Here is a 22,331-nt window from a genome sequence, read left to right as displayed (position 1 = left end):
TTAGGGAATCTATCCAAAATGGAAATGTCATGGATACACAAAATCAGATCCTATGTTCCCCACAGTCTGAATGTGGATGTTGATGTTAATGCCCTCATAGATAACTCTTAACTTATATTTCTATGATTATCCTTTTTGCTGTAAACCCTTTCTGAGTTCTTGGTCTTCATCAATCTGTCTATATAACATTATTTGCAAGTGATCCTTGTCTCAATTGTTGGACATTTGGATCTACTGATATGGTTTAGGGTCAAATTTAGTTCTTACCACCAATGCCATCGACTTTTTGAGAGTCTATGTTTGGTTTAATTGACCCCTTAGCTTAGTGGTTTTGAGTTTACTTGGTACCGTTCACCATGATATCAAATGATTGACTTTTGATGTCATTTGGGTTTCTTCCACTAGAGGCCACTACTGGGTAGTTTTTGGATTAGCAGTCCCCGTTTACCTATTCATGGTCCTTCCAGTTTAATTTGATGCCAAAATGAGACCTATTTTTTATTAGCAATTTTATTTAATTTAACTTATTTTGTTTACCTAATTAAATTTAATTATATTCCCTTAAATAGGGGTATAAATAAATCCCATTATTTGGTCTATAGTGTATGCATACCTATCAATTAGACCATCAATTATTGTTTTTTATTTTATTTGTAGATTTACCCTTTTTTCTCAAGTGAGATTATATGATTGGTAATCTAGTCATAATTGGTTGTGTTCTAAAACAGCTATTTGATGTTGTTTTTTCTTTTTGTTCTTACTATATTAATAGCGAAATCAATGTTGCAATATCCATTGGTTTTGCATAAGCGGGCATCTTGCCCTTTTTCAAAATGAAGTAATGTTAAGAATGATCACCTCAAACTCAGAACGAGGTGTGGTTGCTTCCTATTTAATGTGGTGAGTCAGTACGCCACCTGTGCCCCAGGACAACATCATCTGTGATGAAATGCGTAGGGAGGAGCAACGTGCTGACGTCACTGTGCTTTCACCAGTCCCGGACCACGGGCTGCATTTTGAGCTGGCCGGCTTGTTTTTTTAGCTGCGAGTTTTACTTTCCATTGAAGTAAGTGCAACATCTTTTTTTACCTAAATAAACCTAAAGATTTTACACTATGGAGGCTTTATCTTTTCTTGGATCCCCTCCGTAATTGAATCCATTGGGCGGTGGAGGCTTAATAGCGCAATCTCCCTGGATGATTAAACGCCCTGGTTGGGTATATAGCCACAAGTGTCTTAGATCTCTCCTAATAGGAGGTCTTCGGAGCTGGTAAGTGGCCATTTTATGAGGTGGAGGTGTTTCTCTGAATTCTCACAATTTCTTCAATGAAATTATTTACGATTAAGGGATCCTTCGGATATCACGTCACTATATGGACTTTCTTGCTGTTTATGCATATAGACTTTCTTCATCAATTATTCACATTTTTATTTTAGAGCAGTTTATTTTGGATTCATAGTTACATAGTTACAAAGTAGATAGGGTTGAATAAAGACACTAGTCCTTCCAGTTCAACCTGTGTAGGCGTACGTGTGTCAGTGTCTATAATCATTCCCCATATCCCTGTATGTTGTGATCTTTAAGATGCACGTCCAAGAGTCTTTTAAAAATATCAATACTCCCCACTGACACCACCAATTGTGGAAGAGAGTGCCACATCCTTATTGCCCTGACAGTGAAAAACCCATTGCACAGCTTAAGGTTAAACCGCTTCTGTTCCAGTCTCATCGTGTGACCCCGTGTCCTCTTACACTCCTTGAGACTGAAAAGTTTTCTTCCCTATGCTGGGATCACCATTGGGGTATTCATATATCGCTATCATATCTCCTCTTGAGTGTTTCTTCTCAAAGGAGAATAAATTTAGTGCTTGTAGTCGCTCCTGGTAGTTGAGGTCCTCCAATTCCTATTCATTACGTTGCCCTTCTTTGGTCACCAGTTCCATCACATCCCTTCTGAGGACTGGTGACCAGAACTGGATGGAATACTCCAGATGTGGCCAGACCAGAGTTTTATATAGTGGCACGATTATCGTTTTATCTCTGGAATAGATCCCTTTTTTTTATGCATGCTAAAATTCTGACAGCTTTGGTAGCTGCAGCTTGACATTGCTTGCTATTGCTCAGTCTTTCTTCTACTAGGACCCCTACATCCTTCTCCATCCTTGATTCCTCCATCGGTTCTCCCCCTAGTGAGTAGTTTGCATTTATGTTTTTAGCCCCCAAGTGCATTACTTTACATTTCTCCACATTAAACCTCAGTTGCCATGTAGTTGCCCACTCCAAGGTATTACTTTGCTTATTTTTTGTATTGTCTGCAAAAACTGAGATTGAGCTATTTATCCCATCCTCTATATCATTTATAAATACTTTAAACATAATTGGTCCCAAGACAGAACCTTGGGGTACCCCACTTACTACTCCAGACCAGTCTGAGCACACATTATTTATCACCACCCTTTGAAAACGCCCTGTAACCAGTTTTCCTGGTACCTATCCATGGCAACATACACATGGGGCGGACCAACCAACCATGCGTATGCTGTTATGGATAGGTACCAGGAAAGGATAATTACGGAAAGGTAAGTATTCCATTTTCCATTTTCCTGGTGCCTCCATGACAGCATGCACATGGTTGGTTGCTCCATGGATAGGCACCAGGAAAGGAAAATTACGGAAAGGTAAGGATTCAATTTTCCATTTTCTATCCCTGAACAAACTCTATAGCCCATGCCTACAGACCCCAGTTTGTACATTAAGCCCGGGTTCACACCAGTGCAGTGTGAATTCCAGCTACATTTTCTCTGTAAAGAGAAAAAGCAGCGTTCTATCTGCGCATCAGCTGAGCAGGGAGAAGGGGGAGAGGAGGGGGAGGTGTAGAGAGAAGAAGGAAAGATTTCTTGTTCAGAACGCAATGCATCTGCAAATCAGATGCGTTCACATAGAGGATAATGTGCTTGTAATTCGCACCACAATGCCCAGAAAACGCACATGTTTTTTGTGCAATGCGCAGTGCGAATGCAACGCACATATGTGAACAAGATACATTTATTTGAATGTAATTTAAAATGTTCTGCGAATTGGATGCCGTGTAAGCCGCATCTAATTCGCATAGGTGTGAACAGGGGCTTAGCGTTTATGGGGAACTGTATTGAATGTTTTAGCAAAACTCAGACACACCACATCCACAGGCCTTCCCCCTATCTAGATGACAGCTCACTTCCTCATAAAATGTTAACAGATTGGTCTGGCAGGAATGACCCTTCGTAAACCCATGCTGATTACTGCTATTTATACTTTTTTCATCAGAAATTTTTGGATATAGTCCCTTATTTCCTCTTCCAATAGTTTACATACTATCGATGTTAGGCTGACCGAGCCTGTAGTTTACAGGCATGTGTCTTTGCCCTTTTTTGAATACTGGTACCACATGGGCTTTTCTCCAATCAGCTGGGACCATTCCTGTCAGTATGCTGTCCAAAAAATCATGAATAATGGTCTGGCTATAACCTGACCGAGTTCTTTGAGGACTCTCGGGTGTAAGCCATCTGGTCCCGGTGATTTATTTGTGTTATGCTTTTTTAGTCTTTTCTGGACCCCTGTGGCGTGTGACTAAAAATCCTGTCGTGGTCGGTGTTCCCCTCTTTTTCCTGTGTACAAACTGAGGAGAAGAAAGTATTTAGTACAGTTGCCTTCTCTGTGTCATCTGTAACCATCTTCCCATCCTCGTCTTTTATGTGGGCAATGTGCTCTGATCTCGCTTTTTTACTGTTAACCATCTAAGGACCGCCCCACATACATATACTGCAGCGGGGTGGTCCTTTAGCGCGAAATTACGTTCCTGTATGTGATATTTTTCTTCAGGGACTGGGCCACCGGTACCCACCGATTCTTCCCGAGGCAGACAGAACAGCAGTCTGCCTATGTAAACAAGACTTGAGAAGACAAAGAGATCTTGTGTTTTAAGCAGGAACATGGATCTCTGCCTTCTTACAGTTAAAGCATACAACCCCCCCCCCCCCCCACACACACAGTTAGAAAGTACCCCCTAGGGACACATTTAACCCCTTGATCCCCCCCCTAATGTTAACCCCTTCACTGGCAGTCTCATTAGTACAGTGACAGTGCATATTTTTTTAGCACTGATCACTGTATTGGTGTCACTGGTCCCCAAAAAAAGTGCCAAAAGTGTCACACAGTGTCTGATTTGTCTTCCGCAATGTCGCAGTCCCGCTATAAGTCACTGATCACCGCCATTACTAGTAAAAAGAAAAAACTAATCGATAAAAATGCCATAAAAATATCCCTTATGCCAGGGGTCTTCAAACTACGGCCCTACAGTTGTTCAGAAACTACAATTCCCATCATGCCTAGTCATGTCTGTGAATATCAGAGTTTTACAATACCTCATAAGATGCGTAGTTCCGCAAAAGCTGGAGGGCTGCAGTTTGAGGATCCCTGCCTTATGCCGTACACGCGATCGCACATTCCGACAACAAAATCCATGTTTTTTTTTCAACGGATGTTGGCTCAAACTTGTGTTGCATACACACGGTCACACAAATGTCGGAAATTCCAAACGTGAAGAACGCGGTGACTTACGATGAGCTGAGAAACTTGAAGTTCAATAGCCAGTGCAGCTCTTCTGCTTGATTCCGAGCATGCGTGGAATTTTGTGCGTCGGAATTGTGTACACACGATCGGAATTTCTGACAATGGATTTTGTTGTCGGAAAATTTGAGACCCAGAGCTCAAATTTTGTATGTCGGTAATTCCAACGGAAAATGTCCGATGGAACCTACACACGGTCGGAATTTCCGACAACAAGCTCCCATCGAACATTTCCCTTCGGAAATTCCGACCGCGTGTACTCGGAATTAGTTTGTAGACGCTATAACTTTTGTGCAAACCAATCGATATACACTTATTGGTATTTTTTTTGTACCATAAATATGTGGCAGAATTCATTATTGACTTCATTTTTTGAAGAAATTTGATTTTTTTACATTTTTTTATTGGGTGTGTTTTATAGCAGAAAGTAAAAAAATATATATATATATATTTTTCTAAATTGTCAGCCTTTTATTGTTTATAGCACAAAAAATAAAAAACAGCAGAGGCGATCAAATCCCACCAAAAGAAAGCTCTATTTGTGGGAAAAAGAGGACATTAATTGTATTGGAGTACAGCATCGCACGACCGCGCAATTGTCAGTTAAAGTAACGTGGTGCCGTATCGCAAAAAATGGCCTTCCGGAGGGCAAATGGTTAATATATCTAAAATTATTTATTTTTTTTACTCTCTCGTAGTCCTTTTTTTTTTTTTTTTATTAATTTTGGTTAATCAATCGGAATAATTATAATAAAATCAGTTTTGCTTGAAATCGATGACACAATAATGGGTATTTTCGGTGATTCATAGAGTTGATCATATTGATTGATGATGTGAAGGATCCTTTGATCAGATCTTTAGGTCTATGGTCATCATTAGTCACATCGAATTATCATATCACTACATTTGTTACCATCTTAACCCGTCTCGTCTACAGATAACTGAGCGGAAGGTAAGGAGTTAAATCAGTGTCAGGTTAACTAGTTTAGACAGGGGATCAATGGTTGCAGTCAGCTGAAGGGTTAAAAGTTTTAGGATAAGGATACTTTTTTTTTTTTAAGTCCAATTTAAATGGAATCTGTGAAAATAAACCACAAAACACCGTTCTCTGACTCCAACTGCATCCAGGGCTGTGAGGGTAAATAAAAAGACAGGAGGATTTCTATAGAGGGGGGAGGGCTGCTTCCGCCAGAGCCTAATCACACAGGTGTTTTATTTTCTAGCCCTGTCCCTTTAAGGACACTTCCTATGAAATTGGTCAGAGTGCTATATATAGGCGTCCCCCTGTCAGCTCCTCCCCCTCCTCTGTAGGGATCGGAGCAGCCATGGCTCTTCTAGACTCAGTGGCTGAGGTGCAGATAGACCCAGAGGGGGTGTTCAAATATATCCTCATCAGGGTGAGCGCCGGGGCCGGCCAATCAGAACCTCACCGAGATGTTGTCCGGGGGACCAAGAGCGCCGAGTACCACAGTGAGTGGAGGGGCGGGGGGCGCTCGGTGCTGGGAACTGACAATCAGGGGTCTGATCCATACTGGGGGGCCGCCTGAGATAATGAACCTGTCCTGGAAGATTATCTAATGCCATCCCTTATATAGACCTGACCTCTATAGTTCTGTATGTTTGGCATCACACCTCCCTCTATACCAGTGTTTCTCAATTCCAGTCCTCATGGCCCGCTAACGGGTCATGATTTCAGGATTTCCCTCAGATGAAACAGCTGGGGTAATTACTAAGGCAGTGAAACTGATCAAATCACCTGTGCAAAATAATGGAAAGCCTGAAAACATGACCTGTTAGTGGGCCATGAGGACTGGAATTGAGAAACACTGCTCTATACAGTCTTCTTATCCAATTTGTGTTTCAAAGTTTCTTATCTGGAGATCCTGCCAGTAACAGCACTTCCTGTTGCAGGTTGACCTGGAGATCCTGCCAGTAAGGGCACTTCCTGTAACTGACCAACCTGGAGATCCTGTTGCAGGCTAACCCGGAGATCCTGCCAGTAACTGCACTTCCTGTTGCAGGTTGATTGGAGATCCTGCCAACAATGGCACTTTCTGTTGCAGGCTCACCTGTTGATTCTGCCAGTAAAAGCACTCCCTTTTGCAGGCTAACTAGAAGATCCTGCCACTAACTGCACTTCCCGTTGCAGGCTGACCTGGATATCCTGCCAGTAAGGGCACTTCCTTTAGCTGACCAACCTGGAGATCCTGTTGCAGGCTAACCCGGAGAGCCAGTAACAGCATTTCCTGTTGCAGGTTGACTGGAGATCCTGCCAACAATGGTACTTCCTGTTGCAGGCTTACAGAGAGACCCTGTTGCAGGCTGACCCGGAGATCCTGCCCATAATGGCACTTCCTGTTGCTGGTTGACCTGGAGATCCTGTTGCTGGTTGACCTGGAGATCCTGTTTCAGGCTTATCCTGGATATCCTGTTGCTGGCTGACCAGAAGATCCTGCCAGTAACTGCACTTCCTGTTGCAGGTTGACCTGGAGATCCTGCCAGTAAGGGCACTTCCTGTAGTGGACCAACCTGGAGATATTGTTGTTGCAGGCTAACATGGAGATCCTGCCAGCAACAGCACTTCCTGTTGCAGGTTGACTGGAGATCCTGCCAGTAAGGGCACTTCCTGTAGTGGACCAACCTGGAGATATTGTTGTTGCAGGCTAACATGGAGATCCTGCCAGCAACAGCACTTCCTGTTGCAGGTTGACTGGAGATCCTGCCAGTAATGGCACTTTTGTTGCAGGCTGATCTGTTGATCATGCCAGTAAAGGCACTCCCTGTTGCAGGCTAAGCAGAAGATCCTGCCAGTAACTGCACTTCCCGTTGAAGGCTGACCTGGATATCCTGCCAATAAGGGCACTTCCTGTAGCGTACCAACCTGAAGATCCTGCAGGTAACAGCATTTCCTGTTGCAGGTTGACTGGAGATCCTGGCAACAAGGCACTTCCTGTTGCAGACTTGCATAGAGATCCTGTTGCAGGCTGACCTGGACATCCTGCCCATAATGGTACTTCCTGATGCAGGTTGACCTGAAGATCCTGTTGCAGGTTGACCTGTTGATCCTGCCAGTAAAAGCACTCCCTGTTGCAGGCTGACCTGGAGGTCCTGCCAATAATGGCACTTTCTGTTGCAGGCTGACCTGGAGATCCTGGCAGGAAGGACACTTCCTGTTGCAGGTGGACCTGGAGATGCTGGCAGGAAGGGCACTTCCTGACGCAGGTTGACCTAGAGATCCTGTTGCAGGTTGACCTGGAGTTCCTACCCATAACGACACTCCCTGGCGCTGGCTGACCTAGAGATCCCGGCGCTGCACCGCTGGCTGACCTGCAGTGCACACAGGTTATGCACCATATAATATGTGTGCAGTGTGAAGGGTGGTAACATGATTTCCTGTTGGAAGCTGACAATGCTAAGTTGCTGACTTGGTTGGTTATAAGGCTGCCTATCTGTTCGGCAGAATGCATGCACAGACTTGCGAGCCAGCCCCAGGGGTCAACCGAGGGAAGACATACAGCAAGCTGATGCTAATTGAGAAGCAGCAGGAAGTGCTAGTACTGGCAGGATCTCCGGGTGAGAAACTTTGCAACAGATTCACAAACTTGATTTGATTGTTTGTTTATTTTTTATTTTTTTAACTTTAGGAATAAATAAAAGCAAAACCTTTTTAGTTTTTGGATAGAGTGGAGAGCGATTAGACCCCGTCGGGTTTTTATTGTTTGCGTCCCCGTTAGGGAGATTCACCCTTCCCTGTCTGCCCTGTTTACTATCATCAAAAGCAAAAGAAAATCCCAAATTTGGGTTGTCACCAGAACAGGAATAGAGGAGAAATCTTCCAATGGGGACACTAGTTTTGGTGACAACCAGGGTTTTTAGTTACTTTTAAGGGTTTTACTGTGTGTGTGTGTGTGTGTGTGTGTGTGTGTGTGTGTGTGTGTATGCATAATATAATTTTTTTTCACTTCCTGTTTCGACTGTGGGAGATGAAGTAAGGCAAAATCTCCCCAATGGGACAGAGATGGCAAACAAGGGGATTATAACCCCCCCCCCCCCTTTACTCAGAATGAAAAACAAAAAAAGTTTTGCTTTTAGTTCTACCTTTAAAGTGGATGTAAACCCTCACATATACCCAGTGAAGTGACTGGCCTCAGGCGATAAACAGAGATGAAACAACTCATCCTACATAAGTTGTACCTGTTTATCTACAGTCTTTTCTACATCCGTTCAAAGTGCTGAATTTATAAAGCTTGTCTAAAGCATTCAGAAAAAAGAGGGGGCGGAGAGCTGAAGTTACACTCTGCAGAGCTCAGTGAGAAGAGCTGAACTCTGATTGGAGGGGAGGGAAGAGACACACCCCCTTTCATGCAGCGCACAGGAACAAAGCTGAAGCTGTCAATCCGCTGGAGATCCCTCACCTGTCACCATTTTTTTCTCTTGGTGTCAGGAAAACTTGTCAGAAGTGACTCATGCAGATAGTAGAGGAAGGAGGCAGCAGACAGAAATTACACTCAGTGCTCTGGATAGACACATACACATTATAGAGGGATATGCTGTGTTCATATTTCATGTCTGAGGTTAACAACCATTTTAAATCCCAAAATGTTTGTCAGCTGCTGAAAATTCTTTGATTGTTGAGTCTGCATCTGCTAGGCTGGTACTTATACTATGCTTCTTTTTTTTTCCTTTGTGTGTGTATTCTGGTTATATATATATATATATATATATATATATATATATATATATATATATATATATATATATATATATATATATATATATATATATATATATATATATATATATATATAATGTATATATATATTAATGTATATATGTATATATATATTAATGTATATATGTATATATATATTAATGTATATATGTATATATATATTAATGTATATATATATATATATATATATATATAATGTACACACACACCGTTTCCCCTAAAATAAGACCTAGCGTGATTGTTGGTGATGGCTGCAATATAAGCACTAGTTAAAGTCCTTGTAGGTCTTATTTTCAGGGTAGGGCTTATTTTTGGGGAAACAGGGTAGGGCTTATTTGGGGGGTAGGGCTTATAGTGCAGCCAACACAGACAATCACGCTAGGTCTTATTTTAGGGGAAACAGGGTGTATATTATGACTACACGCTTTACGTCAATTGCATTATTTGTTGCTACAATTATGTTGATTTTATTATGTGTTTTTTGAGCCAGCACAAGTACCAATATCTTCATTTAAGGTCCTGAGGAGGCGGCGATTTCTGCGAAACGCGTAGACCATACAGTATATACTCATCTTTGTTTAACATCTGTAAATGATGTTTGCAAATCCCTTTTTTTTTTTTTTTTTTTTTTAACATGTATGAAGTTTTAAGGACAATGGATATCCTGCTGTATTTTAACCACTTGCCAACCAGCTGCCGTCATTATACTGCAGCAGATCGGCTCTTTCCAACAAATCTCCGTAGGAGTACGTCAGCTCCTTTTAAGAGCCATAGCAGGCACGCGCGCCCCGTGCCTTCTATGTCTGCTGGCCACCCGCGATCGCGGAAAAGCGGGCCAGAACGGGGATCTGTCAATGTAAACAGATCACCATTCTGACAGGGGAGGAGAGAGAGATCTGCTGTTCCTAGTAATCAGGAACAGCGATCTCTCTCCTCCAGTCAGTCCCATTTCCCCCCCCCCAGTTAGAAAAACCTCCCCAGGGAACACATTTAACCCCTTGATCTCCCCTAGTGTTAATCCCCTTCCCTGCCGGTGACATTTACACTGTAATCAGTGCATATTTATAGCACCGATCGCTGTATAAATGTCACTGGTCCCAAAGAAGTGTCAAAAGTTTCCGATCTGTCCGCCGCAATGTTGCAGTCCCACTAAAAATCGACGCCATTACTAATAAAAAATAAATAAATAAATAAAAATGCCATAAATCTATACCCTATTTTGTAGAAGCTATAACTTTTGCACAAACCAATCAATATACACTTAATACATACATATTGACCTAAATTGATGAAGCGTTTTTGTTTTTTTTTTGGGGGGGGGGGATATTTATTATAGCAGAAAGTCGCACAACTGTGCAATTGTCAGTTAAAGCGACGCAGTGCCATATCGCAAAAAAATGGCCTGGTCATTAAAGCGGTTCTTCACCCTAAAGGGGAAGTTCCGCTAGTATTATCCCTCCCCCCCTCCGGTGCCACAATCGGCACCTTTCGGGGGGGAGGGGGGTGCAGTTACCTGGATAATCCAGGTAACTGCACCCACTTCCGGCCAGACCGCCGCATGGCTCCGCCCCCCCCCGTTGTGTTCTGGGAAACACACAGTTCCCAGAGACACAGCGGGGAACCAGCGCAGCGCGACTCACGCATGCGCAGTAGGGAACCGGGCAGTGAAGCCCTCTTGCTTCACTTCCCGATTCCCTGACAGAGGATGGCGGCGGTGGCTGCAGCGAGACGAGCGATCGCTCGTCATCTGCCGCCGACATCGCTGGAACCTGGGACAGGTAAGTGTGATATTATTAAAAGTCAGCAGCTGCAATATTAGTAGCTGCTGGCTTTTAATATTTTTTTTTTTTGTGCAGCTCCTCTTTAAGTGGGAAAATCTTCCGGTCTGTAAGTGATTAATAAATATTAGTCGTTTTTAATATTGTCAGTGAAAAGCAATCTTTTTTAGAAATTCTGTATATAACCCTGCAGAACAGACAGTGCACAGTCCACATGGGCTTTGCTGCTTAACTGCAGGCAGAAAACAGGAATTTTATTATGCAGGTAAAACAGACATGGAGCATACCATAGATGCAGCTAAAAAAAGTATAAACACTGCCATCTACTGGCTGAACAGTATATCTGTAGTTATACAAAAACACATGAACACTTTTTGGAGTGCTACAGAGGTGGTTGACAGGCATCCAGAAGGGAACGCTGGTGCCTAATATTTATTTATTTATTTTATTTTTTTTATTTTTTATAGGACAGCCGAACAGGGTTTTGGTATAGGAATCTTATGCCACAACCACATGCCTAGCAATTGGCTTGCAGTTGGAGCACAGTCCTACTCGGCTGAATGGGTCATGTTCTGCTGCAGTTCGACCTGCAGAATGTGACAGTTAATTTGTATATAACCTACTGCGTTAGCAGCTGGCAGTCATTAGGTGGTAAAAACAAGGCCCAACTGCCTATTTTTTTTTTCCACCCCCACCCTGAACACAAGTGTCAATGAGCCCTAAAAGTGTCAAATTGTAGCAGAATTATCTTTGGAACCTGTTATGGCCTCCCCCACTACAGACTGAGACTTTCTGCCTTCTCCGTAGATCACATCTTTGACAAAGTGAACCCCGAGATGCAAGCGCTGGGCCTGCAATGTAAATGCCTCGGAGGAGGGAAGATCGAGCACAACAGTGCGGAGAAGAAGATCCGGGTGTACGGCGAATCGACTGTACGTATGTTTATGGCTGTAGTCACACTGCCGCGCATGCTACAACAATATGACATGGGGTGTGTGCCCATGTGTTTTTTTTATTTTAATTAATGCCACCCCAACTTGCATACGCACTCAACAAAGGCACCAGACCCTCCGAATAAAGAATGTGTCTGGGGAAAAAGGTGTGCGTTTGTTTTGTTTCTTTGCCTGTATGTGGACATGGAGGGGCCACTGACAAAAGAAAATTAAAAAATGCATGCCAAGTTGCCAACTGCACAAGTTTAAGGGCCCAATCACCTTTGTGCTAAAATATGTCCAATAATGCGTGTTACCACAAGGCACCTGCTTTATATGTGTTGGTTTGTGGCGCTATTCATTATAAATAGCATCCCAATGCATTATACAGTAGAGTCCAAAACACAATAGATTGTGGCACGCCGCAACGCCACCAAGCATTGTGGAGCACTGCATAACCAAAAAAGGGTCATGTATGGGTTGGTCTTTTTTTTTTTTTTTTCATCCATTATGGAGCATTGGCAGCCAATTCATAATGAATAGGCTGCAACTCACGAATACTTTCATAATTGATTCGTTGGCCGATTACTGTTTGGATTAATCAGATAAATCGGATAATATGCTATTCCTCCCGGGAACACCAATGATGGGGCACTATTCCCCCCAGGAACGTCAGTGATGGGGCACTATTCCCCCCAGGAACGTCAGTGATGGGGCACTATTCCCCCCAGGAACGCCAGTGATGGGGCACTATTCCCCCCGGGAACGCCAGTGATGGGGCACTATTCCTCCCGGGAACGCCAGTGATGGGGCACTATTCCTCCCGGGAACGCCAGTGATGGGGCACTATTCCTCCCGGGAACGCCAGTGATGGGGCACTATTCCTCCCGGGAACGCCAGTGATGGGGCACTATTCCTCCCGGGAACGCCAGTGATGGGGCACTATTCCTCCCGGGAACGCCAGTGATGGGGCACTATTCCTCCCGGGAACGCCAGTGATGGGGCACTATTCCTCCCGGGAACGCCAGTGATGGGGCACTATTCCTCCCGGGAACGCCAGTGATGGGGCACTATTCGTCCCGGGAACGCCAGTGATGGGGCACTATTCGTCCCGGGAACGCCAGTGATGGGGCACTATTCGTCCCGGGAACGCCAGTGATGGGTCACTATTCGTCCCGGGAAAGCCAGTGATGGGTCACTATTCGTCCCGGGAAAGCCAGTGATGGGGAACTATTCGTCCCGGGAACGCCAGTGATGGGGAACTATTCGTCCGGGGAACGCCAGTGATGGGGAACTATTCGTCCGGGGAACGCCAGTGATGGGGAACTATTCGTCCCGGGAACGCCAGTGATGGGGAACTATTCGTCCCGGGAACGCCAGTGATGGGGAACTATTCGTCCCGGGAACGCCAGTGATGGGGAACTATTCGTCCCGGGAACGCCAGTGATGGGGCACTATTCCTCCCGGGAATGCCAGTGAGGGGGCACTATTCCTCCCCCTCCCCCAGGAAAATCAATGGGGCACTACCCACTCCCCCAGGAAAATCAATGGGGCACTATTCCTCCCCCCCAGAAATACTTATGGGGCACTTGATGTCACAGAAATGAAAGTACACAGAGTATTGTAAAAGCCGCTACCTTATATCGTAGGTGCAGCTCGGTGCTCATGGCTGCTTCTCGCCTCTCTCTGTTCCCCTTGAGGAAGCGGAGGGCGGGGCTGAGAATATCAGGGGGGGCTGACATCATAGAGGAGGAGAGAGGCGGACGGGCCTGGTCACATGAGCGCCGCTGTATTATCATGAGAATACAGCAGTGCCACCGGCTTGTACACAGGATTGTAACACTGGGACGGCGGCGGGACTGGCAGGGAGGAAGGTGCGTGGCGTTAGACCAACTAATCGTTTCAGCCCTAGATTTAACACAACGCGTGTTAACCACTTAAGAACCGGAAGGATTTACCCCCTTAATGACGAGGCCATTTTGTGCGATGCGGCACTGCGTCGCTTTAACTGACAATTGCACGGCCGTGCAATGCTGTACCCAAACAAAATTTCTGTCATATTTTTTTTCCCACTAATAGAGCTTTCTTTTGGTAATTGATCACCTCTGCGGTTTGGCTCCCCCTGGTAGCGAACGGGCATGTGGGCACGTGCCCACAGATTGCCACGTACGCGCCCAACGTGCAATGACAGCGATTCGCGCATTATCGTGCGCGTTTGTACAATAATTGGATTGTTAGTACATAGTTTTTCGAGAGCCGATCACGACAGTTCATCCGATATTTTATTGGACATGCACGAAAAATTTTCTAATTTGATACCAGATTGTACGATTTTCGTTTTAACCGCTTGCCGACCAGCCGCCGCAGTTTTACTTCTGAAGAAAGCCATGGCTGGGTGAAATTACATTACCTTACCTCGCTTCATCTTTTGGCCACTAGGGGCGCGTGTGCCCAGAGCCAATGCGAGTGCCCGGGCTCCCGAGATCGCTCGTGACAGAGCGAGAACTGGGATCTGTGTGTGTGGTGTGTAAACGTACGGATCCTGGTTCTTTCAGTGGAGAGGAGACAGATCGTGTGTTTATACTAAGTATGAACACACCGTTCTCTCTCCCTCTCTCTCTCCTAGACAGTCCCCGCCCCCTACAGTTAGAACACAGTGAGGAAACACAGTTTACCCCTTGATCGCCCTCTAGTGTTAACCCCTTTCCTGTCAGTGACATTTACACAGTAATCTATGCATTTTTATAGCACTGATCGCAGGACCGTTTTTAAGGCAGGGCAAAAGGGGCAGCTGCCCTGGGCCCCATTATTGTAGTGGGGCCTAAAGCAGCTGCCTCATACTTGCCAACTATCCCAGTTTAAAGTCCCTTATCCATTGAAGTTTTAGTCCTGTGCTGTGTCCCGATATCTCAGTGTAAACTTCTGTTGCTGCTGCCCAGCTCTGCCCTATTGCCATGTTCAGATGACTCATCTGCAGACCCTGTGTTTACATGTAAATAACCTGCATTGATATGTAAATAGTGGTGGCAATAATATGTAAAAAGTCGTGGACTGCAGCATTGATATGGAATTAGAGGCAGCATTCATAAGTATATCATGTCCCTCTGAGGTCCTATCCACCATCACTTCTGCTGAATGCTGCCCACTGGGGAGGTAAAGGAACATGCTTTAAAATCCTGCCTACAACTGTGGTCATTAAGCCTAACATCAGCCTGTTCTGCAAACCAAGCAAATTCGAGGTGTAACCCGTCTTAATAATAAAACCGCACCCTGAATTCTAGTGCATGTGAATACGGAGGCAGGCAGTAAGGAGATGATGTTAGACCTTTAGCAAACAATCAGTGAGCAGTAATAATGTGCAGTAACTTATAACAACCAATTAGTGAGTGGTATAGATGTTCAGTAACCTCTAGAAATCAATAAGTGAGCAGTATTGATGTACAGTAATCTCTAGCAACCAATCAAAAAGCAGAAGTCATGTGTTGTAACCTCAAGAAAACAACAGTGAGCCTTAATGTGTGCTGTAACCTCTAGCAACCAGTCAGTGAGAGGTAATGATACACTGTAACCTCTGGCAACCAGTCGCTGCCCCTGATCTGATTCAATAAACTGGTTTTGAGTCTAGCTACTATTTATTGTATAATTGTAAAAATTCTGAATTGCACCCCCCCCCGCTCCTAGTAGCTTAGGCGGGTGTATTTTTTCCATTATCTGTGTCCCTTTCTGATGATGATGTGCTGGTCGGAGCGATTGGACTATTTCTTCAATTTCTGGCACATGCCCATTCAGCTCCACTCGCATGTTCTTCTGCCTTGGCTCAAATCCCGGCCAGCCGCCTGCCTGATTATCTCCTTGCCTTCCCCGGCAGAGTCATTTTCCTCCGCTCCCCACCCAGTAGTAGCCGGGCCCGGAGAGTGAGACCTGAGAGGCTGTGAGGCAGGTGGTGGTGACGGGCAAAAAATTGGGCTAACTTTACTGTTTTTTTTTTTTTTTTTTTTTCATTAAAGTGTATTTATTTTTTTCAAAAAAATTGCATGCAACAACTACTATTTTATTCTCCAGGGTTTTAACATTATATATAATGTTTGGGGGTTCTAAGTAATTTTCTAGCAAAATAATAATGAAACCAATAAGTGTCAGAAAAAGGTTTAGCTTTTAAGTGGTTTAACTTCCCTCATTTACAGACTGAAGTTCATTCCTTTTTGATCTAAAGAACAAAAGGTTACAATGTTTATAGTTAGCTCAGTGGCTGAGGAATGTTGTGATACTTGTCAGACTGCCTGTTTTTTTTTTTTTTTTTTTTTTTTTTTTAAAGCTGCCGGCTTGAGCAGAGAACTCTGCATAGAATCTGGAAAATGCTTTGTTGAGATTGTGCGCGGGGGGGGGGGACTGATTAATTGTGCAGCTCCACCTTACACCAGTCAGTGGGAGGGGTTAAGAGGATGTGTCATGGGGGGAGGGTATTAGAGACTGGTAACCCTGCCCTCCTGTTCCTGAGCCTGCTCTGCCCTCCTGTCCCTGAACCTTTCATTGGTCAGGGGGAAGGGTAAAGAGGACCTGTGACTGGGAAAGGTATTAGAGACTGGTAACCCCATCCCCGTCACTGAGCCCACCATGCCTTCCTGTTCCTGAGCCTTTCACCAGTCAGTGGTATCCAGAGAAGGCTGAACTACAAGTCCCAGAAGAGGGGGCAGGGGCAGAGCCATGAGGGTCAACAAAGTATTAAATTACACCGACCACCTGCTATGACTGACCTAGGTACAGCTGCCCCCTAGATAAAATAAAAACTGCGCTCTGGCGTTCTGCCATCGTGGGGCGGCCCCAAGACAGCAGGAAAGGGTCCCGCTGCAGGACCATAATAAAGGGCTCTGTGACAGGAGTAAAGGTCCTCAGGACCAGTGGTGGTGCGTCCATAAGAGCACATGGGCGCCACCCCCTCTAGCACCAATAGATAGATTTATGCAATGCATAAATCTATCTATGGCTGCTGCTGCCACCCCCTATTCAGGCGTCCAGTGCCCGAGACTAACAGCAGCAGAGGGTGTTTTTGAAGCACCTGATTAGAGCCATAGGCTCTAATAGGTGTCAAAAAAGGTGACGGCGCTCGCAGGTCACTCGGCTGTGTTAGAAAAGCGAATGAATATTCCCTTTCCTAAAACTTAACCAGCCGCTCCGCCAATCAGGTGCTTGGCCCTGTTACCCATCAATTGATTGGCTGAAATGATAGACTCTGCAATTGGACACCTATTAGGTGTCCAGTCATAGCAGAGGACGGGAAGAGCGGACAGGAGAAGGCATTGAGGAGCTGTCCCACTGAGCCAAGGTAAGTGCAGACGGTGGGCACAGTGGGAGCATTTGATGGGGCACGGTTGAATTTGATGGTACAGTAAGTCTACAATTGATGAGGGGGGGGTTAAGAATTTTTGTTTGTTTCCGCCCCCCAAAAAATTGGAGCACTAGCTGCCGGGACGAGTGGGAAGAGCCCCGGCTGGGGGTCAAGGGGGCCCTTCGTGGTTTCTTGCACCGGGGCCCTGAAGGTTCCAGTTACGCCTCTGCTCCTAATACAGGAGGTGTGTTACCGGCCAGATCACCAGGTGAAAACAGATTGGGGGGGGAGCCTATAAAAAAAAAAACAAATGCAGCCACCACATCTAATTTTTGGTAAGCTGCAATATATTACATTTTTGGTTTTAGGTTTAATACCGCTTTCAAATGGCTAGTACAATGCTGGCGCCATGACCCTTATGACAGGTCTTTAAGTCATTATTTGTGTCACCGCTAAATTCCTGGTGAAATAAGTCATTAGACTTTGAAGTTGTTGTTTTTTTTTTTTTTTTTTTTTTTGTTTGTTTTTTTTTTTTTGTTTGTTTTTGTTTTTTTGTTTTTTTTGTTTTTTTGTTCCCCTCCTCATGCACTGATATGGAAAATCTGATTTTTGATCCTTTTGCAGGGATATGGCCGAGCAGATCACTCCGTCACAGCAGAAAAACTCAGACTCGCCTACAAGGACTATGAGGTGGTGTGGGAGGACAAGAAGTGACACCTTCAGCACCGCTCACCTGCAATTATTTCTGAACATTGTATAAAGATTCACATAATAAGTTAATTATTGATCATGGTAATAAAATGAACCCTGTGAATGATTGATTTTTTTTTTTTACGGGATCTTGCTTGTTTCACCTTCAGTCTTCTGCCCGCATATAGAAAAAAGAATGGCAATGTTACCTTCATAAAAGAAGGCCCTGAAATGCATATGTATCAGAATTGTTATCTGCCAATAGAATGGTAACTTCTGTTTACCGTGGTTAGTCTTATGCACACACGATCGGAATTTCCGACAACAAATGTTCGATGTGAGCTTGTTGTCGGAAATTCCGACTGTGTGTAGGCTCCATCGGACATTTGCTGTCGGAATTTCCGATCTCAAACATTTGAGAGCTGGTTCTCAAATTTTCCAACAACAACACAAAATTCCAAGCGTGTGTACACAATTCCGACACACAAAACTCCACGCGTTTTTAGTGGCTCGTCGTACGTGTTGTACGTCAGCGCGTTCTTGACGATCGGAATTTCCGACAACATTTGTGTGACCGTGTGTATGCAAGACAAGTTTGAGCCAACATCTGTCAGAAACAAATCCATGGTTTTGTCTTCGGAATGTCCGCAGCATTATGATCCAAAAATGACAGCCAAGTTGGCAACCACACATTTCTCAAAGGCAGTTAAAGTATCACTAAACCCACATCATAAAAAAAAAAAAAAACAATAAATTATTGCTTTTCTGTATTCTGAAAAAAACCTGGTTGATCCTGCTGCTCTCTGTCTCTGTCTCTAAGTCCCCAATGCAGCTAGGGATTTTGCAGCTGTGGCGACAACTCTGCACATGCTCAGCTTTCAGTGAGTTTCTATGCTGAGCATTTCCTCCCGATCGCATCTGAGCAGCCCATGTGATTATAGAGTCATATATGTAGGTGTATACACAGTGGTAAATGACAGCCCACTCCCTCCCCCTCCATGCCCACTAACCAGCTAAACACAATGGGGGTGGGATATTACATGTATATTAATTGTGGCTTCACCTCCCTCTTATTCTAAGACACAGGCTGGAGGGGCGTGACACAGCTTGCGACTGACAGAAATTCACCCACACCATGCTATTGCCAAAAAATAATAAAGATTTGAGTACACACTGCATCAAATTGGTCTGCATGGCTGTCGTTCCAGAAGGAAGCCCCTTCTAAAGATGATGCGTAAGAAAGCCTGCAAACAGTTTGCTGAAGACAAGCAGACTAAGGACATGGATTACTAGAACCATGTCCTGTGGTCTGATGAGACCAAGATAAACTTATTTGGTTCAGTTGGTGTCAATTGTGTGTCACAGCAAACAGGTGAGGAGTACAAAGACAAGTGTGTCTTGCCTACAGTCAAGCATGGTGGTGGGAGTGTCATGGTCTGGGGCTGCATGAGTGCTGCCAGCACTGGGGAGCTACAGATCATTGAGGGAACCATGAATGCCAACAGGTACTGTGACATACTGAAGCAGAACATGATCCCCTCCCTTCAGAGACTGGGCCGCAGGGCAGTATTCCAACATAATAACGACCCCAAACACACCTCCAAGACCATCACTGCCTTGCTAAAGAAGCTGAGGGTAAAGCTGATGGACTGGCCAAGCATGTCTCCAGACCTAAACCCTATTGAGCATCTGTGGGACATCCTCAAATGGGAGGTGGAGGAGCGCAAGGTCTCCAACATCCACCAGCTCTGTGATGTCATCATGGAGGAGGGGAAGAGGAATCCATTGGCAATCTGTGAAGCTCTGGTGAACTCCATGCCCAAGAGGCGTAACTAAAACTTTCAGGGCAGTGCTGGAAAATAATGGTGGCCACACAAAATATTGAGATTTTGGGCCAAATTTTCAGTTAGGGGTGTACTCACTTTTGTTGCCAGCGGTTTAGACCTTAATGGCTGTGTGTTGAGTTATTTTGAGGGGACGGCAAATTTACACTGTTATATTATAAGCTGTACACTCACTACTTTACATTGTAGCAAAGTGTCATTTCTTCAGTGTTGTCACTCATATTTCCCTGCAGACAGGCTGGGAAAGATCTGGGTTATGTGACAGCTGTATGTATATTAGGAGAAGGTTACTTTTACTGTATAAATATATGTATTTAAATAATTACAGTGCCATCATACACATACAGAAATAGAAGGAACAATGCACGTTAAAAAGTGTGTGTTTAGTATCACTTTAAGCAATATAGATTGGTCACATACCTGCCCACAGCCTGCAGATTAGACCATAAACAATAAACAAGAACACTTATAAGGTCTTTTCTCTGCTCAGCTCTCTCCTCCTGCCAGCAAAGTCCTAGTGTTAGACTGACAGCATTGTGCAGTGCAGTGCAGTACAACCTGGCTAGCCAAACCCTCAACCTTTCTCCACATCCCTCCCCTAATATGAAACCTACCTTGCAGCACACAATAACATGCACCTTCTTAGGTTCTTAGTGATTTTATAAAAGAGCAGAGAGACTGGAGCATTATGTTGTCTACAAGGGCCACATTTCCATCTGGTCTGCCAAGGCTGGCATTAGACTATAGACTGCTGTCAGGAGGGCATCTGCATGGTGAGTGGCCAGTGGCCACCCTTGTGGATACTGAAGCTGTTTGTTACTGCCGGATCTTGCTGCTGCCAGTCAAACTCTATTTAAAGTTGTCCTCCTAGTACTTCCATCTTCAGCCATCCTAGGAAATATACTGTGAGTATTATTCCTCTCTCGGATTACAAATACTTTTATTTGACGGTTGAACGCACTGCAAGTCAAGTTAACGGGCCCCACCACTGGCCAATTTATCACCATGATGTTGGTGGGTTCAGTACAAGCTGGGCCATTGCTTGGAGCAGGAGAAGAACCCAACATTTTCTACAGCTTCTTCAAGGGTAGTGCTACATACCTCTGCTGGACTGGTTGAAGGACTGCCCGATTGTACAGTATCTACCTGCTAGCATTTTTATTTATGTAGCGCCGGCTCCTGAAGAGCACGCGCTATGTTTTGAAATTGAATGTTACACCTGAACTGCAGTTTGGTTTGAGTATAATTATTCCAAATTTGGACCTCAGCATCAGTCTGACTGGACTATACGGTGTTTAGCCTGGCCATAGGGGGCACTGTCTCTTCTGGCAGGCATGGAACCACAGTTTGTTTGGCTGCTTTAAGGTTACTTTCTCTTGGTGCAAGCCCCATTGGTAGTGTCACTCTTGCTGTGCTTTCTGGGAGAGGGTACTTAAGATATGGATGTCACGTGGTTCGGGGTTCCGGTCCAGAAGTATGTTCTGAGTCCATGGTCCTGGTCCTCCTGACCAGCCCCCAGGAAGGCTATGGCCTGGGGTGTGGATTCACCCGACTTTATGTCTCGGGGCTGGCTAGCCTGAGGCAAGGAAACTAAAGAAAGGATTCTGAGGTGGTCCGGTGCCGTCTCCGGTTGTGGAGAGGCCCAGCAACTTCGTAGCTATCCAGAAGAAGGCCACGTACGGGTTGGCTTCTTAGCCAGAGCCTGGTGAGGCTGAGGGACCTAAGTGAATCCAATCTCGTGGGTATCGCCGAAGCGGCTGAAAGATACTGGTACCACACGAATGTTCTACACATTTTCGTTACCTACGTGTTCTACAACAACGTCTGTGGCAGAGACTTATTCCTGATTTAAACACCTTGTTGGCTGCTAGGCCTCGTGATAGAGGGACTATCCAAATAGAGTGAACATCCAGCTGTGAATGGCTATTCTCTGGATTTAGTCAAAGTAAGCAAGTTCTTTATTATTGACTTTGACACTAAGAGTACCTGAACTTTACTCTGAACCCTCTGATCCTATACTAAGAGACTGTTCGTTAACTACGTTTTTTGCAAATCCCTTTAAGCAGATCTGTCCTTAGTCTCTAAAGATTCTGGGCCATCTACCACGGGAAACCCCTAGACACAAATCGAGGTGAAGAAGGGAACGGTAAGCCCAATAAAACCAGGAGCTCCTTCGGGGGTTAGTGCTACATTTAGTATAGTCAATTTTAAGAGATTTGAAGTTAGATTTGGTGATGTCACTACTGTATTGTTCATGGGAGTCGAGGGGGATTACCCCACCCTTTTCTAGACAAAAGGTTTTTTAGACATGTTGAAGTTTCCTATATGATGTTATAAAGTCCAGAGGGGGTAGCTATTTGTGTAATAGACATAATTTGAAGTTCAGGGAAGCCAGCCCTCCCCCTTTCTGTCCATTGATAT

The 22,331-nt window shown here is 44.6% G+C and overlaps 1 protein-coding gene across 2 annotated transcripts; it reads left to right on the top strand.

Annotated features, from left to right (window-relative positions):
* The first annotated feature begins 5,891 nt into the window (after positions 1-5,891).
* Positions 5,892-18,193, top strand: LOC143941143 (14 kDa phosphohistidine phosphatase-like). Of its 2 annotated transcripts, none has more exons than XM_077463152.1 (3): positions 5,892-6,078; positions 11,926-12,050; positions 18,001-18,193. In XM_077463152.1, the coding sequence occupies exons 1-3, from the start codon at positions 5,934-5,936 to the stop codon at positions 18,088-18,090; spliced, it is 360 nt and encodes a 119-aa protein (XP_077319278.1). In that variant the 5' UTR covers positions 5,892-5,933; the 3' UTR covers positions 18,091-18,193. The 2 variants fall into 2 exon arrangements, with proteins under 2 accessions (XP_077319278.1, XP_077319279.1); XM_077463153.1 differs by lacking the exon at positions 5,892-6,078 and adding an exon at positions 7,961-8,181.
* Positions 18,194-22,331: the final 4,138 nt, after the last annotated feature.

This window comes from Lithobates pipiens, unplaced genomic scaffold (assembly GCF_037356315.1).
Source record: "Lithobates pipiens isolate NorthernLeopardFrog02 unplaced genomic scaffold, aLitPip1_a1.2 Scaffold_3, whole genome shotgun sequence".
In the NCBI taxonomy this organism is placed as follows: Eukaryota; Metazoa; Chordata; class Amphibia; order Anura; family Ranidae; genus Lithobates; species Lithobates pipiens.
This window is presented reverse-complemented; position numbering and strand designations above follow the sequence as displayed.

Excerpts from the sequence above, each read along its gene's own strand:
- LOC143941143 (XM_077463152.1), top strand. The coding sequence starts at position 5,934 with ATGGCTCTTCTAGACTCAGTGGCTGAGGTGCAGATAGACCCAGAGGGG. Across the intron at positions 6,079-11,925 it reads CAAGAGCGCCGAGTACCACA|ATCACATCTTTGACAAAGTG; the intron begins GTGAGTGGAGGG and ends CCTTCTCCGTAG. Across the intron at positions 12,051-18,000 it reads GGGTGTACGGCGAATCGACT|GGATATGGCCGAGCAGATCA; the intron begins GTACGTATGTTT and ends ATCCTTTTGCAG.